Source organism: Crocodylus siamensis, chromosome 5, assembly GCF_052110815.1.
Source record: "Crocodylus siamensis isolate JL-2025a chromosome 5, ASM5211081v1, whole genome shotgun sequence".
In the NCBI taxonomy this organism is placed as follows: domain Eukaryota; kingdom Metazoa; phylum Chordata; order Crocodylia; family Crocodylidae; genus Crocodylus; species Crocodylus siamensis.
The window spans coordinates 72,468,609-72,484,123 of record NC_143399.1 but is presented as its reverse complement, the minus strand read 5'-3'; the positions used below and the strand labels follow the sequence as shown (position 1 = coordinate 72,484,123).

At 54.4% G+C, this 15,515-nt stretch overlaps 2 protein-coding genes across 2 annotated transcripts; one reads left to right on the top strand and one right to left on the bottom strand.

The window, feature by feature from the left end:
* Positions 1–243: 243 nt before the first annotated feature.
* Positions 244–4,353, top strand: RCVRN (recoverin). The gene is made up of 3 exons (XM_090048324.1): positions 244–624; positions 3,618–3,729; positions 4,060–4,353. The coding sequence occupies exons 1-3, from the start codon at positions 244–246 to the stop codon at positions 4,143–4,145; spliced, it is 579 nt and encodes a 192-aa protein (XP_089904450.1). The 3' UTR covers positions 4,146–4,353.
* Positions 4,354–6,602: 2,249 nt separating this feature from the next.
* Positions 6,603–8,246, bottom strand: RPL28 (ribosomal protein L28). The gene is made up of 5 exons (XM_090049343.1): positions 8,179–8,246; positions 7,995–8,082; positions 7,750–7,873; positions 7,424–7,542; positions 6,603–6,726 (listed from the first exon to the last, which is right to left on the bottom strand). The coding sequence occupies exons 2-5, from the start codon at positions 8,073–8,075 to the stop codon at positions 6,637–6,639; spliced, it is 414 nt and encodes a 137-aa protein (XP_089905469.1). The 5' UTR covers positions 8,076–8,082; positions 8,179–8,246; the 3' UTR covers positions 6,603–6,636.
* Between the last annotated feature and the right edge of the window lie 7,269 nt (positions 8,247–15,515).

The window sequence follows — 15,515 nt, the reverse complement described above, 5'->3', positions numbered from 1 at the left end:
TAAGGGCAGGAGACAGGCCGCCAAGCCGCTCAGGGCTGCTGAGATCCCGTTAAGCACCTACTGATCCCCTGGCAAAAATAGCTTGGGTGCGTTTGCGGAGGAGGGGGGCGGAGGGGGGAGGCCGAGCTGTCACCAGTTCCCCCCCTCCACCCTCCCAGCCAGGCGAGTCTACAAAAGGATGCTGTGGGGGGGGGGCCCGGCCAAATCATAGCAGAGCCAGCAGCAGGGCGGGGGGCCAGGGCCATGGGGAACAGCAAGAGCGGGGCCTTGTCCAAGGAGATCCTGGAGGACCTCAAGATGAACACACGCTACACGGAGGATGAGCTGTGCCGCTGGTATGCCAGCTTCCAGAAGCAGTGTCCTGATGGGCGCATCAGCCGTTCTGAGTTTGAGAAGATCTATGCTAACTTCTTCCCCAACTCGGACCCAAAAGTCTATGCCCGGCACGTCTTCCGTAGCTTTGATACCAATGACGACGGGACACTTGACTTCCGGGAGTACATCATTGCTCTGCACCTCACCTCTTCAGGCAAGACCCACCTTAAGCTGGAGTGGGCCTTCTCCCTCTTTGATGTTGACCGTAATGGCGAGATCAGCAAGAATGAGGTCCTTGAGATCATCTCGGTGAGGCCTGGATGAGGAGCCACCAGCCTCCCTGCAGCATGGAAGTGGGGAATGACATGGGGGTGGCTAGAGTCCCTGCAGCAGTGCCCTTGAACTGGGGATGAGTAGGGGTGCAGGGGGATAATCTGGGGACCAGTGAGCTTCCCTGCAGCAGTGTCCTGAGAATGGGATGAACTGAGTGGGTCTGTGAGCTTCCCTACAGCAGTGCCCTGAGAAGTGGGGAAAAACTAGGCAGAGCTGCATGGTTCTCCTCCAGGCAGTACTCTGAGAGGGGCACAGAGCATAGGGAGGAGTGTGATGTAAGAGGGTATCAGTGTTGTGGAGGACGGGTGTGGGAGCCTGTAAGTCTCCCTTGGGGTGGTATCCTGAGAAAGGACGCAGGGGAGGGAGCAGGGTGGAGACAAGAAAAGACATGTCATGAATGAGTGACGTAGACTGCATGCTTGTCCTTGAGGCAGTGCTCTGAGAGGCACATGGGAGGAGGTGGAGGTTTGAGAAATAGATGGGTGTCACTGTGGACAGAGTGGGAATGGGGAGCACACTGATGGAGATGGACTAGGGATAAGCCTGCAAGTTTCCCCTCAGACCAGTGTTCAGAGGCAGTGGGAGGTGCTGAGGTCTTGGTACCTAGAAGAGCTTTGGTGCTGAGGCTGAAGATTCCCCATAACTATGCCCTGATGGGAAGGAAGCAGGGAGCTGCAAGCTTCCCCTTAGGACAGTGGCCAGAGAGGAGGTCTGGGGGGTGGGAGGAGCAGGATGATGAGTGTCTTAGGAGAGCTTTACAGTTAAGGTTTGATAGAGTGGTGGTGGTGGTGGGTGTTGGGTCTATGAGTATCCCTAAAGCAATGTCCTGATGGGGATCTACCCCAGAACAGTGCCTTGATGTGAGGTTGTGAGTATCCCCTGCAGGCAGCACTTTGAGACAGGACAGGGGGAGCTTTGGTGCTGTAAAGGGGGAACATAGGAGCCTGTGATCTTCCCCACAGCACTGCAGTGAGGTATGAAAAGGGGCACTGCAAGCTTTTTCTCATAAGAGGGGTTGGGGTGGATGATAGGACAGATTGCTGCCCTAGGAGATGAAGGTGTTGAAATGGCAGTGCCCTGTGGTGGCTCTGACACCATGAAGAGGGAGCATGGCAGCATCTTCCCAATAGCAGCACCCTGTCCATACCTAACTAGCATGAAAGCCTTCTGGCTGGGCATGTGGGTGGGAGCAGGGGGAGCTGGGGTCAGGGCACAGCTTCTTGGTCTGGGATTTCTCTGCCAGTCATGGGCATGAGACAGAGACTTCTAAGGGGGTCTGCTCTGAGGAGACCAGCATGGCAAAGGCCTCATGGGAAATAGACCACATCAGACTCATGGGCTTACCTACCCCAACATCCAGACCCCCTCCCTGCCCCAGATCACATGGGCCCAGCTACCATTCGGGAGGTTCTGCTTCCCTTTACTGGTCCTCTGTGCAGACCAGTAGGCACCTAAGCCCAGCTCTGCTTGCCAGACCAATTCCCCTTTCTAAGTCTATCTCTCTGTCTGCGGGGTCTGCAGTGGGAATCCCCTTGTCAGAGCCCAGGCCTCCCAGGTTCCTGGGATCCCCTGTGTCAAGTGGACTCGGCAAGGCAACTGCCATATCCACAGCTGGGGATACCTTGCATGTCAGGGTTACTACATCCCTCTGCATAGCTGCACCTCCCCCCCCACCCAAAGGAGCTGTTCTGTACAGGGGAAGTGTGTGTGTGCATGCACACACACATGCACACATATATCAGAACACATGAATTTGTTCCTGGTGCCTCCTGCTGGTGGATTTGGGCCCCCTGTGCATGTGCATTCATATGCTTCTGTTACCCCTATTGGAGGAGACGGCCCCTCTTGCACACAGGTGTGAACAACCTAGTGGCACTTGTCCTGGCTTTGTGGACACACCTCAGCCTGTTTGGCTTGCACAGCACCCAAGTGGCCTCAGCTTCCACGAAGGGCATTGGTTCCCACCCACAGATGAGAATCCTGTTATGCTAATTGGACTTGATGACCACCCCACCTTTTGCAGGCCCTCCCTGCAACAGCAGGGGGGGGCAATGCATGTTAAGAAGCTCCAAAACAACCCCAGCCCTTGAGCTGGATTTGTGGCTGTGGGCAGATGAGAAATACCAGAATGCCACTAGGAGACGGGGGAAAATGTCATGGTCTCACCTCCATGAGCAGAGAGAGCAGGGAGAGAACCCTGGTGTCCAGGATCCACCCCAACCCTCCCTTGCAACTCAGAAGACCCCACATCCCTCCCAGAGATGGGGAAACACCTTGTATTGCCTTCCAACTGCATGTGTGCATGTGTCTCCATAGAGACTGAGAAGCCTGCTCTGCCCTGTGGTGTTGGCCCCATAGGCAGGAGCCCTGGGCTGGTGGCTGGTTCTCTAGGGTGATTTGTGACTGAGTGAAGTGGGGCCTGGCACTGTTTCCTGAGGACTCCTTGTCACTGGATTGTGAAGGGTTTGAAGTTCAGCTCCCCTCCCCTCCCCCTGCCACCAGACTATTACTAGATCCTTAGCACAGGTGCCAGGTTTACCTTCTGGTCTGTGGTGAGAGCAGGATAGTGAGGCTGATCCTGGGCAGGAAGGGGCAGATAACAGGTGGATCTGTCAGGCTAACAGCTGATGAAAGGACAGTGGTGTAAAGTATCTAAGCAGAGGGGGGAAGCCCCTGACTTTATCAGTCCAGCCATTCTTTCTCACTCCGTGTGTCCAACCATCCCTGCCCCCTGCCCAAGTACTGACCTTTCACATCTCCATGGCACTGCCCCAAGGTTGCAAAAGGATGAGACTTATGCTGCCCTCAGTCCCCACATCTCCACACAGATGCAGTTGCTTCTGGTAGGGAGCACACTGAGGCTAGTTAGGCAGAGCTTCCTCACCTGTCCCTGAGATGTGCCCCATCCCAGAGGTGATGGCATTGGGGACGTTCTGCTTTCCCTCCTAACACACTCCTCCTCTCTGCAGGCAATATTCAAGATGATTCCTGATGAGGAACAGAAGACCCTGCCTGAGGATGAAAACAGCCCTGAGAAACGGACAAACAAGCTCTGGGCCTACTTCAAGAAGGGAGAACATGGTAACAGGCCCCTTCTCCACCCCAAGCCCTGCTTCCTACTGGGCCCAGTTCCCCAGGGGGGCACTTCAGTTACACACCCGGCAACAGGGCAGGGGGTGGCAGTGCTCACACAAGCATACCTCAACGCAGGGCATTTTCCTCTTCCCCCTCCCCAATTCTGAAATTCTAGTTACCTTAGCCCCCCAGAGATGGACCAACCCTAAGCAGGCCAGTGCCCCCCACCCCCAAACCAGACTGGGGCAGGGGCCTGGAAGGGATATCCAGGCCTGGAAATCTCATGAACCCTTTGTCTCCTGGTCCCTTTTTCTTCCCTCCTTGTTTCTGCTGCAGATAAAATCGCTGAGGGAGAGTTTATCTCTGGAGTGATGAAGAACGAGGAGATCATGAGACTGATCCAGTACGAGCCCAAGAAATAGGCAGCTAGAATGTGCCCGGGGAGAGGTCTCCACTGTGTGCACGGCAGCACTGAGGAATGCATGAATGGGATGGATGAGTGCGAGTGTGAGTGTGCTTGGGTCTGGGTGTGACTGCAGAGGTTCAGCTTCTTCCCTCCTTTCCCTCTGGTGGTACCACTTGATGCTCCATGAGTGACCAAGCTGGCTCCCAGGAGGTGCTGCAGGATTTGGTGGGTTAGAGCAGAGGGGCTGGGGGGGATACTTGGGTTCTATCCCAGTTCTGGAAGGGGGGTGGGGTGTAGTGGGTTGGAAGAGGGGGCACAAGCCAGGAGCCAGGACTCCTGGGTCCTATCCCAGCTTTGGGAAGGGAGGTGTGGCTAGTAGTTTAGAACAGGAGGAAGTAAGATAGAATAGATGAAAGAGAAGGAAGAGAAAAGTGAATGAGAAAACAGATGAAGGTAAAATCTGTCTCCACAGACTCACAGAGATATGGGCCTCACTTTGCCAGTGCTGGCCAGTAAAAAAATAAATCCCTAAACCACCAGACCCCACTGCCCCCCCCAGAACTAGGGACTGAACCTAGGAGAGACTGAATACTACTACTGTACCTGCAGCTGGCAGAAACTAACAAAGTCGCCACAGATGGGAAAGGCAGCTCCCAAGCCTACGGTGTCATCCGCCTATGAGTTCATCTGCTCCCTTCCCAAGCCCAGGTGGAAATGAACCTGGGTGAGTTTGCTGCCCACTTGTCTGAGCTCTTCCCTTACGTCGACCTCAGTGCAGCCCCGCAGGATTGCTGCCTGTGAGGGGAGGGGAGGTGCACATACATGTGTGTCTCATTTGTGTACTTGTACCTGTTTTTCAATAAAGAGCATTGCGTCATGGATAAACACAACCCCAGTGGCTCCATCTGTCCAGGCAGGGGACTCAGATGCAGAGACTGCCTATTGCCTTCCCCCAGCTCTTTTGAATGAGACATGGGAGACACACTAACCCACAAGACCCATTAAACAGAATAGAATCCAGAAGTCACATTTCAGCTTTCCATCCCTCAACTCAGCTTATCTCACTGCTCTGTGGAGGCACATACCACATTAATGCCTTGGCAGCAGGAGCACGTCTCAGGCTCCCCAACCTGGGTGGAGAGAACCCAAGTCCTGGCTCCTAGCCACCCCTTTACCCCCGCCCAGCCCCCAAACTCAGTAAACCCGACTGCTCTATAGAGAACCCTGGAGTCCAAGCCACAGTCGCATTCCACATCAGTGCCCCAGAAGCCAGAAACAGGGACCTGATCCACACCAGCCCCACAAATCAGCTTGCCCTATCCAAAGCCTGCATTGAGACTTTTCCCAGCCTGGGAGGTGGACAACACAGGCTCTACAGTGGTAGGAGGGCACCCCCTGGTGGAGGCTGGGGTGCAGGGCCCGTATGACTGAGGCTGTTCAAGGCTGAATTCCATTTACTGGGCTGGATGGGTAGGAAAGGGATGGTAGGAAAGGGATGAGGCTGTGGGTCAGAATGAGAGGCAGCAGCAGACTGAGGGACACTAGCTATGCTAACAGGTGGTCTAGGTCAGTGGTTCTCAGCCTTTTTTTGTTAACAGGACCCATTTGTAAGTATCAGTGGCCAGTCCCAACCCAGTGTCCCTTACTGCCCACCCAGTGTATGGGGAATGGTGGGTCCCAAGCAGCTGAAGCTCTGCCAACCTGTGAGAGAAAAGCCAGTTTCCCATGTTTTGCTCCTTTAAAGGAGAATCCATTTTTAAAGTCTGTTGATCCATTTTTTAGGTTTGTTCACAACCCTTTCATATTTTCTTGCAACCCAGTTCTGGGAGTTAGGGCTTGCGAAATGCTGTAGTTTGAGACTGTGGGACACCAGCCAAGATGGGAAATACTAGGTTGTCAGGGAAGTAGGGGAACCCTTGGGGAATGTGTGCCAGATGCAGCGTCTTACATGTGTCCTTGGCTAGGCAGGCGGGTTTACCAGAACAAGCAGCTTAGGGACATGGTCCCAGGGTGCTGGCAGGAGGATTAGTAGGGATAATGCTAAATGGATTGGAGCTGGTTAGATCCTCCTCCCTTCTCAGACTGGGGGTTGGGGAGCAACACATTATATAACCCACCCTCCCCCCACCAACAGGTTCAGAAGCAAATAGCTTAGCTGCCAATGTATGTCACTGCAGTAAGAAAACAGGAAAAGCCCAGAGATTTCTGGATCACTCGGTTGAGAGCACAGAGCTAAAGTAGAACTGGGCAATGGGAGGACACTGCAAGCCAGGACCCCAGGGACCTTGTCCAGCTAAAGCCTTTTTCCCTGTCTACTTTCCCACTGGAACAAGCCCAGCACAGCTTCATGAACCTAGCAAACAGATGAGCCTGATCCAAGCCAGGGTGCAGTAACAGACAGGGCCAAGACAAGGCCAAGACCATTAGCAGCCTGCCCCCACCCTCCAAAATGATGCACAGGCAGACTGTAGACTTGGAGTCAATACTTTATTGAACCTAGGGACTGCTCATGCTGCTTTGGTAGCCCTGGCCCTCTTCTTTTTCACAACCACTGGCTTCTGGCTCCGCAGGATGGCACTGGCACGGCGCAGGGCAGCCTGGGGACAAGAGAGGCTGTAAATGAACGTGCCCCCCAACACACACGCACGCACGCACGTCCTTGTACAGCAGAGCCAAGACCAGGATCCTACAGTCAGGACTGCTAGAGCCCACAGTAGGACCCCTCCCAGCCCTGTTTATCGCTTACAGAAAGAGAAAGTGTGCCCAGGCATAAACCAACTAAACACCTATGAATACCCCAGCCCATGATCGTTGCACCATTGGTGGGAGAGGACCTTACTGTCTAGGCATGACCAGCCAAATACCTATTAGCACACCCTCCCCACTTCCCACATATACACACCAAACACTGCCTGAAGGGAGGCTTGGCAAAACCCATGTACCCAAGATTTCCTATGGAGATGAACATCTCCTGTGAACAGGGTTCCTCATAGATCTCCCTTTCCTATATGGAGAACATGATGCTCTAATTAAGCACAAGAGCACTAATTGGCTCACCCCTTACCCTGGGGTGGGATGGAAACGCCGACCAGGTACAGCAAGTCAAGTGCCCATCTGCCTCCCAGATTAAATCATTCTCTGCAAGCATGACAGCACCTCACCTCTGCCACTTTTTGCTCATAAGGGCTGGGCTGCTAAGCCACAAACTGGCTGCCATGGGATCCTACTGCACATGCAACAGGGTCGACACCAAGCCCTACCCCCGAGAAGGGCAGCCTGAGGACTCGGACTCACCATGCGCAGGTCCTTGCGGTAGCTGTTCTTGCGTATGATGTGGCGCAGGCTGCTAAGCGTGGCCCGGGCGTTCTTGTTGATGGTGGTCTTCTCGTACGACGTAGCTGGTTTGCGCTGCCCTGGGGGAGCAGGAAAAAGAGGGGCCTGGGGTCAGAGTGGACTCAGAAGAAGAGACTGGAGGACACGAGCTGGGCTACACACCTGCTAGGGTGGCGCATGAGGGGGGACTGGGGTGGGGGACTGTCTCCTCCAGGGGCCAATCCAGCACCAGGGCTGAGCGCATGGCAGGAAGACAGTGTGAGCAAGCACAGGATGCCAAGACCCACCTGCACGTTTCTTCAGCACCACCACAACGCCCTTGCCATCGGCAGCGGGCTCCACCCCGATGGTCTTGCGGTGGATCAGCCCATTGTAACGGAACGAGTTCCTCGCCTTCAGGTTGTTGGGCTCCTGCAATGCAGCGAGATCCCATCAGCAAGGCCTGGAGCTGCCCCAGGCCTCGCCCCCACCACCCCAGCTCGGCCCCTGGAGCTGCACGTCCCAGGCGGGGCGGCCGCGCCGCGGCACTCACGGTGCTGTAAGTCTGCTTGTTCCGCTTGATGAGGAAGCTGGAGCAGTTGCGCACGATCATCCACTGCAGGTGGGACGACATCGTGGGACTGCGGAAGACAGACGGGACACGCGCCTCAGCTCAGCACCAACCGGCGGGGGGGGTGGGGTGAGGGGGGGATTAGGCCCGTACCGCCGCGTGCTACCTGCGTTCGCCACCGCTACCGGAAGCGGAAAGGAAAGCCCCACCCCGGCAGAGCGGCTTACAGCCTGCCTTGACGTAACTTCCGCCACCGGTCGGCCACTGCCGGATGCCTTCGGCTCTGCTCAGGCTGAACGCGCGTTTTCCGCGCCCAGTCCCTGCCTTGAGACTTTCCTCACGCTCTCTCCGTGTTTCTCAGCTACCCGCCCGGTTCTCTCCTACTCCCCGGGGTTCCCACCACCACTTGTTTCAGGCTCCGGGGCTTTTTTTCACGCCCTGGCCTCCCAGAGGCACCAGAAGAGGTCTCGGGGGGTTCTTGTCAGTACTGCCAGTGCTGCCTCCAGGCGGGTTTTTTAAATGCAAGCAAAATGTCCGGGGTTTCCTTCCTAGTCCACTTTCAACATGGCGGCCGCGAGGTAGAACTACAATTCCCAGGACGCCCGGGGAGTCCGCGCGCCCTCGAGCGCCGCGTTCGGCATCGGGACCCGAGGTTTCCGTGTGTCGCGGGAAAGACAGCGCCATTTCAGCCAATGGGGGCGGGGGAACGAGTAGGGGCAATGGGCTACCGTATGAGTGTGCGTGCGTACACGGCCGGCTGGGGTGTGGGCGCTGCCTCGGCAGAGCACCTGTGTGGAGGTGGGGTGGAAGCGGGGGTCGGACTGTCCGGGGACCTGGACTGGGGGGCGCTGGGGTGCACCAGGGAGGGAGTTGGGGCGGCGCGGGGCGCTGCGTAGCCCGGCTGGGGGACGCTGCCCAGGGCTGAGGGGGCGTGGGCCTCCCCTCCAGGCTGCGCGATGGTCGGCCTTATTTCCGCAGGAGCCGCAGCTGCTGCAGGCCCGCTTGCTCCAGCCGGGAACGGACAGGGCAGCTGGTGGAGGGGCCCCAGTAGAGCCGGGAATTGGGATTGGGGCACCGCCGGGGCAGCACTCGAGGCTGTTCGGTGTTACAATGCCGGGGGCGGGACACACGACACAGCCGCAGCTGGACCCATATCTTATTGAGCAAGTAAAAAAAAATGTTAGGGGGTGCACCGATAGAGATTTTTGGGGCCGATAGCCGAATTTTAAGGAGGCACATCCAGCGATGGCAATCCAATTTTTTTCCAGTGTAGCTGATAAGTCAGTTGTGAGGAAAGGGGCAGGGGGGCAGATCAAGGCCCTGTGCAGTGAGGGAGGGAGGGAGCCTGCGGTGTAGGCACTGGCCAGCTGGGGCAGAGCTATGGCTCATCCAGGGGGTGTGGACAGGGGGCACTTAATCACTCCTGCCTGTGCAGATCTGGGGGGCCCAGCCCCCCCTCCCAGAGTGTATGGGGAATGAGGGGGCAGGCTGGAGCCAGGGTGGTGCTGGAAGGTAGCTGAGGGGGGCAGCAGCCACCCCAAAAATTGCTGTAACTGCCCCATAGCTCCCCCTCCCAGCACCACTGCCACCTGCCCCCCCCCATGCCTTCCTGGATGAGTGGCAGGAGCAGCCCCTCTCTCCCTTCCTGCATCCTCCAGACAAGCCATGGCTCCATCCCGCACCCCCCAACCCCACTTCCTCCTCGCACCCCCTCCCCTGCCCTTCCACCACACCAGACATACCAGCTGCACATAGCTCTCTACACTGCTGGCTGTGGTTCTCACTGCCTATGTGGTGCTCTGTGGTTGCACGCAGGCTTGGGCCATTTATCAGCCACCACAGGCTGATTTCCGATATAGACAATTTCCTTTATCCAGTATCCAAGATCCAATATCAGACTGATGTATCGGTGCACCTCTGAAAAATATAGGTATTTAGAATTTATTTTATTATAATGATTGAGGCACTGGTAGGCTTCCAAATTGCTTTAAAATTGTAAATAGATCAATAAAATGTTAAATTGACAACTATATATATATATTAAAAGCATTTCAGTTTAATGACAGAAAAACGTGGGTTTGAGTCTTTTTTAATCAGTGAATTTAGTTTTTTTTTTTATCAGACAATTTACAGTTTTTAAATGGGAGAAAACTTGGCGCTTACTGTAGTGGCGGAGCGGACATTGTGTAAAGCAGGAGCGCAGTCCATCATCTGAGCGCAACTTCAGCATTTACTTAATGGACTGACACAGTTAGTTGGGTCAGTGGCAAGCCAAAATTTAAAAATTCTTCTCTTGCTGGATTTGTTTAATTTGATTTGTTTTAAACACTTTGTGTTCAGTAGTATGTAACTTCCTTCAACTTCAATGTCAAAACAAAGATGTAAATTTATTGAAGAGGTAAAGAAAAAATTTCCATGCTTCTGTACTGGTCGTATAGAATCGGCAGCTGAGTGCTTGATATGCAGAGCTGGTGCATATATGTTTCTGTTTCGAATAAAGGTGCTTTGGATTTTACAAGCTCATGTAAATTCTGAGAAACACAAGAAGGCCAGTTGAGGAGATGGCTCATCAGCAAAGTTAACAAATATTTCTGTTAAACCATACAGCAAATTGGAGGATGCTATTACTGCAGCAGAAGGTGTTCTAGCATTTCACATGGTTAAGTATCATAATAGTTTCAAGTTGATGGATTGCACGTTTGGCTTACTGAAAAAGACATTTGCTGATTCTAAGATAGCCGCAAAATTTGCAAGTGCTTGAACCAAGACAGAAGCAATTGTAAACTTTGTGCTTGCACCACATTCTACTGAGGCTTTTCTTAATGCACTTAAAGATCATGACATACATTACTGTGGAGCTGCTACAAGTGGAAGCAATCATGGTGCTCTGAAAATATTTCTGGTAATAATTAGTATTTTGATTGGAGGACTGGTGGGCTGCAATCAAAGCTTATTCAGGTTTAGAACACACCTAATGAGACTGCAGATACAATTGCAGAATATATCAAGGAAACTCTGGAAAAGAAAGAGTTGTTTGAGAAGTGTCGCATTTGCTGGTGACACCTGCAATAGTGTTTGGAGGACTCTGGCATGATACAGAAGGCAGGGATGTGTTTACAAAGGGGACTTTAATTGGTGTGGGTTGCCCAGCACACATTTTGAACAATTGTTCATCACGGGGCAGAAACACTTGATGTTGACATTGAAAGCATTATTTTAAAAATTTACAATTACTTTAATATCTATACTGTAAGAACTGAGCTTCTTAAGAAGTACTGTGATTTTGTTGAAGTTGAATACAGAAAGCTGCTTTCTCACAGCAAGACAGGATGTCTGCCTTATTTCCAGGTATCCAAGGCTGCTTCAGATGTTTCCAGTGTGTAAGCGGTGAAAATCTTGAACTCAGTATGCAATGTCCTTTGTGAATGCAAGGACCACAACTTCATGTCAGTGAAAGTTAAGATGCTACTGGCACAAAAGTGTAAGGAGCGACTTGATGAAGAGTGTAATGTATTCTGTGCACAAGTAGAATGTGTGTACAAGATGCACATAGAATATTTGGAGATGTGGATGGCAGCCCTGGAAGACTTCTCCTGTTTCATGTGGGAGACACCAAATTGGTGTCTTCACCTAAGTGAGACACCAAATTGGAATGATGTGGAACCTTGTATGAAATATTTGGCAGAGAAGGAGGTGCAAACTGATGCTGAACTGATCAAAGCACTTAACATCAATCTCAAGAAATTTGTTGAAGGTTGCAACAATGATGAAGAGTTCAGTAATCTCCTGGCACACCAAAAATGGGTCAAATACTTTGAGAAGGCCAAAAATGCTGAATGTCACTCAGAACTGCTAAAGATTGCCCAGTTCTTTTTTGCTGTTCCCTCCCACAATGCAAATGTAGAACAGGTTTTTTCACTGATACAAAGCCAGTGGACAAGGGAAAGGAATAACCTGACTGTTGAGTCACTGAAAGGGATACTGCTTGTACAGTACAACTTCAGGCACACTTTGTGAAGGCTTTCATGGCTACTTGAGCAATCAGCAGTTGCTGAGAGATACGCTCTACAGAGATGTATGCATGGGCATGACTGGAGGAAGCACGGTTGAAGACTGACAACATGTAAAATGGTTCATTTTAAAATTTATTTACATTAATTTTTGTTTCTCATTTAATTTCTGAGGCAATAACACTTGTTATTTACTTAGAAAGCCCCCCTACGTGTCCTCTTTTTTTGGAACTGGAAATGTGGTAACCAACCCTGGGACCTTCCCTCCCTGCTTTTACCCTGGCCCCTCTGGGCGGGTGTCCACAGCCTGCAGGAGCCTCACACACCTGTGGGAGGTTGGTGCGGGGTCCTGGCCTTTCCCCCCAGGCCCAGCCCCTGGTTTTCCTCCCCTCCCCCCAGCCCCTTTCCAGGCTCCAGGATGTTTCACATTCTGAGAGCTGCTATTTCACTCCAGGTCTCACACCCAGTTTTGTGCCCACTCTGGCTTTTTCTTCTGAGGCATGTGGCAGGACCTGGGGGGATCTGTGAGTCCAACCTGGAGGAGCCTGGCTCTCAGGGGAAGCCTCCAGCTCCTCCTTACTGTTTGCCACATGAACAGGTGCCATCTCAGCTTGGCCTTCTGTCTGTCTGCCCTCCCATCCCCACCTGCCAGCTTCCTCGCTGTGGACAGTGCTTGGGAGTAGGGGGCACTGGTAGGCCAAGGGAGCCCGAGGGTGCTGGGGAGCAGGGGGCTGTGGGGCCAGCGTGAAGGACACTGATGATTATGCTGGGCTGGTAATTAAAGGGCCCTGGGGCAGGGGCATTGATTCTCAGTCCCTAGCAAGGCAGAAGCTGGGGAATCAATGCAGTGGCTGGGCAGGCGGAGGGGGCTAGGCACAGTGCAGCACTGTGCTGTGTTGTGCAGGGAGGTGCAGGATGGGGCTCTGGGGGGTCCTGGTGCTGCTGGGGCTGTTGTGGGGTGGGGGGCTTCCCTTTGAACTGCAGGAGGCGCTGCAGGAGCTGCAGAGTGAGAATGCCCGGCTCCACGGCCACATCCAGAACCTGAGCGACGCCCTCAGTGACCTCAAGCTCCTGCTCTGGGACCACGCACAGGGTGAGAGCCGGGGGGCCTGGGGCCAGGGACCTCCCCACTGAGAGCAGAGATCTCTTCCAGGACCATAAGCATCCTCCCCAACAGAACAAGGATGCCCCCTACCAGCTCCCATGGGTCCAGACTCCTTCAGAAATTAACTCTTGTGGACTAGCACCTCCCTCCCTGAGGCAGGTCCTTCCCCCCACTCCAGGCAGGCACCCCCAGACTGCACCCCCCCCTTGAAACAATAGCTCAAGGTAGTGCTGAGCCACCCCCTCCCTTTAGGAGGGGGGAACCCCGTTCCCCACCCCACTCCTTTACCTCTCACAAACACCATCTTCTGCCCTCATCCCATTCTTTGGTCCAAGGGACATGCAAACCCAAGGTGGGGGTCACTTCTCTGAGGACTGTGCAGCCCCTGGGGGGTTCCCACAGAGGGGCATTCCAGGGACCTAGGCTAATGTCCCCCCAAACTCATCCCATGTGGGGCAAGCTCCCTTTGAGAGGGGAAGCCCCACCAGCCAGGGGCTATTGGGAAGGAGGGGGGCAATCCCTGCAGGTCTCCTAACATCCCACCTCTCTTCCTCCTCAGATTTGGGAGCTTCGGCAGAGCACCTGCATCGCTCACGCACCCCCTGCCATCTGGACACCCCACATTCCAGTGCTGCCCTCCACCCAGGCACCCCCCACCTGGGGCTGCTGGGGGGAGCCCTACTTCTGGGGGCACTAGCTGTGCATGCTGCTCTCTGGGAGCTGAGGGGACCCCAGGACCTGCCTGCACCCCAGCCTGGAAATCCTTTGGTACCCCCTAGCCCGGGACTTGGACCATCCAGCAGGGGGCACCACCGTCTGCTCCACTTCACCTGTCCCCTCCATTGACCACCAGGGGTGCTGGGACCAGGCCTCTCCCATTCCAGGGCACTGCTCCTGCTGTTGGTTGTGAGCCAGGCTGCTGTGCTCCCTCTCTTCTCCAACAGGGGGCACCACCACAGCCCTTGCTTTGCCCACCAGGAGGCACCACTGTGCTGCCTGTGTTGGTCATCAAAGGGTGCTGCCGGTCCCATAGAAACCCCACTGCTTTGAGACCTGAGTCACTAGTTCCAGCCCCATGCCCAGCATCTCGCCCGACCCCTCCTGTGTAGGGGGAGACCCTACCCAGCGCTGGAACCTCTGGATCAAGCTGGATGGACACTTTTGCCCACGTATATGAGACTGAACGCCCCAACCCGAACAAAAGGGTATGGAGTTTTGCCCAGCCTTGGGCAAAGCAGCAGGGGTGGGGGAGGATTGCATGGTAGGGGGTGCAATAGCCACATGGGTGTGGGGGTTGTGCCTCTGGGAAATCCCCCCCGCCAAGTGCAACCCTACAAAAATAAACAGACCAAAATGGGTATAGCTGGGCTGCTTGTGTATGTGGAGACAGGCCAGGTATATGTGTACCAAGGGTGGGGGACCTTGTATAGCCACCCCTTGATGTGCCCCACCCCAGAGGTAGCTGCATCTCAGCATGAGGCAAGAAGTCCCCGTGTAACCGGGATCTCCTCCCCTACCCTTCACCCCTTTGATCGGTAGCTGATACTGAGCGCGTCTGGGCTGATGCTAGGATGCAGGAATATGGGTCACTCAATTGGCTTTTCCATTCCCCAGGGCACCCAGCACGTGGATCTTTTCTAGCCACTGGATTCTCAGATGGCCTGGGGTGGGGCCAAGTTGGTTGTGGCTTGGGGGGAGAGCACAGGCAAACAGAGTGTATATTACTGTCCTGAGGAAATGGACTGGGAGTGGGGTCCCTCTCACAGGATCCCACTTACTGCCCCAGACCCACGGGAGAGCCCAGGAGTCTGGGCTGGCAGTGCCCCTGCTCTAACCTACCAGACACCCCTTCCTTTCCCCTCCCTGAGCTGGGATAGTACCCAGGCATCCTGACTCCCATCTGGCCCTGGTTTCAGGTCAGGCTCCTCTGTAATTATTTTGCTGTGTTTAAATCTCTCCCTGGCTCCTGGGAACATGGTTTGATTCTGAAACACGTTGATCTGAAAGACGGGAACATGCAAAGCTGCTCCTTGCAGCCAGCTGGGCGCTAATCCGTCTGCAGCCCCACCCCCACAGGCTGAGTGAGGGGACCCCTGGCATGTTAGCAACACACAGACGCGGTCTGACTTCACTCTTCCCACAGCTGGAAGAGGACCCAGTCCCCTTGCTGTAACCCACCAGAGTTCCCAGAGCTGGGATGAAACCCAGGCATTCTGGCTCCCAACCCCCTGACCCACCTCAGGCAGCATGATCTCCTTTCGTCCCCTTCCCATTGTGTTCAACCCCATTCCTCCTCTCCAGCTTCCCCTTGCAGCCTCCCATGCCCTGACAGACACCCCAGGACAACTGCCTAAGGCTGGACAAGCATGCACAGATTACCCCCCAGGC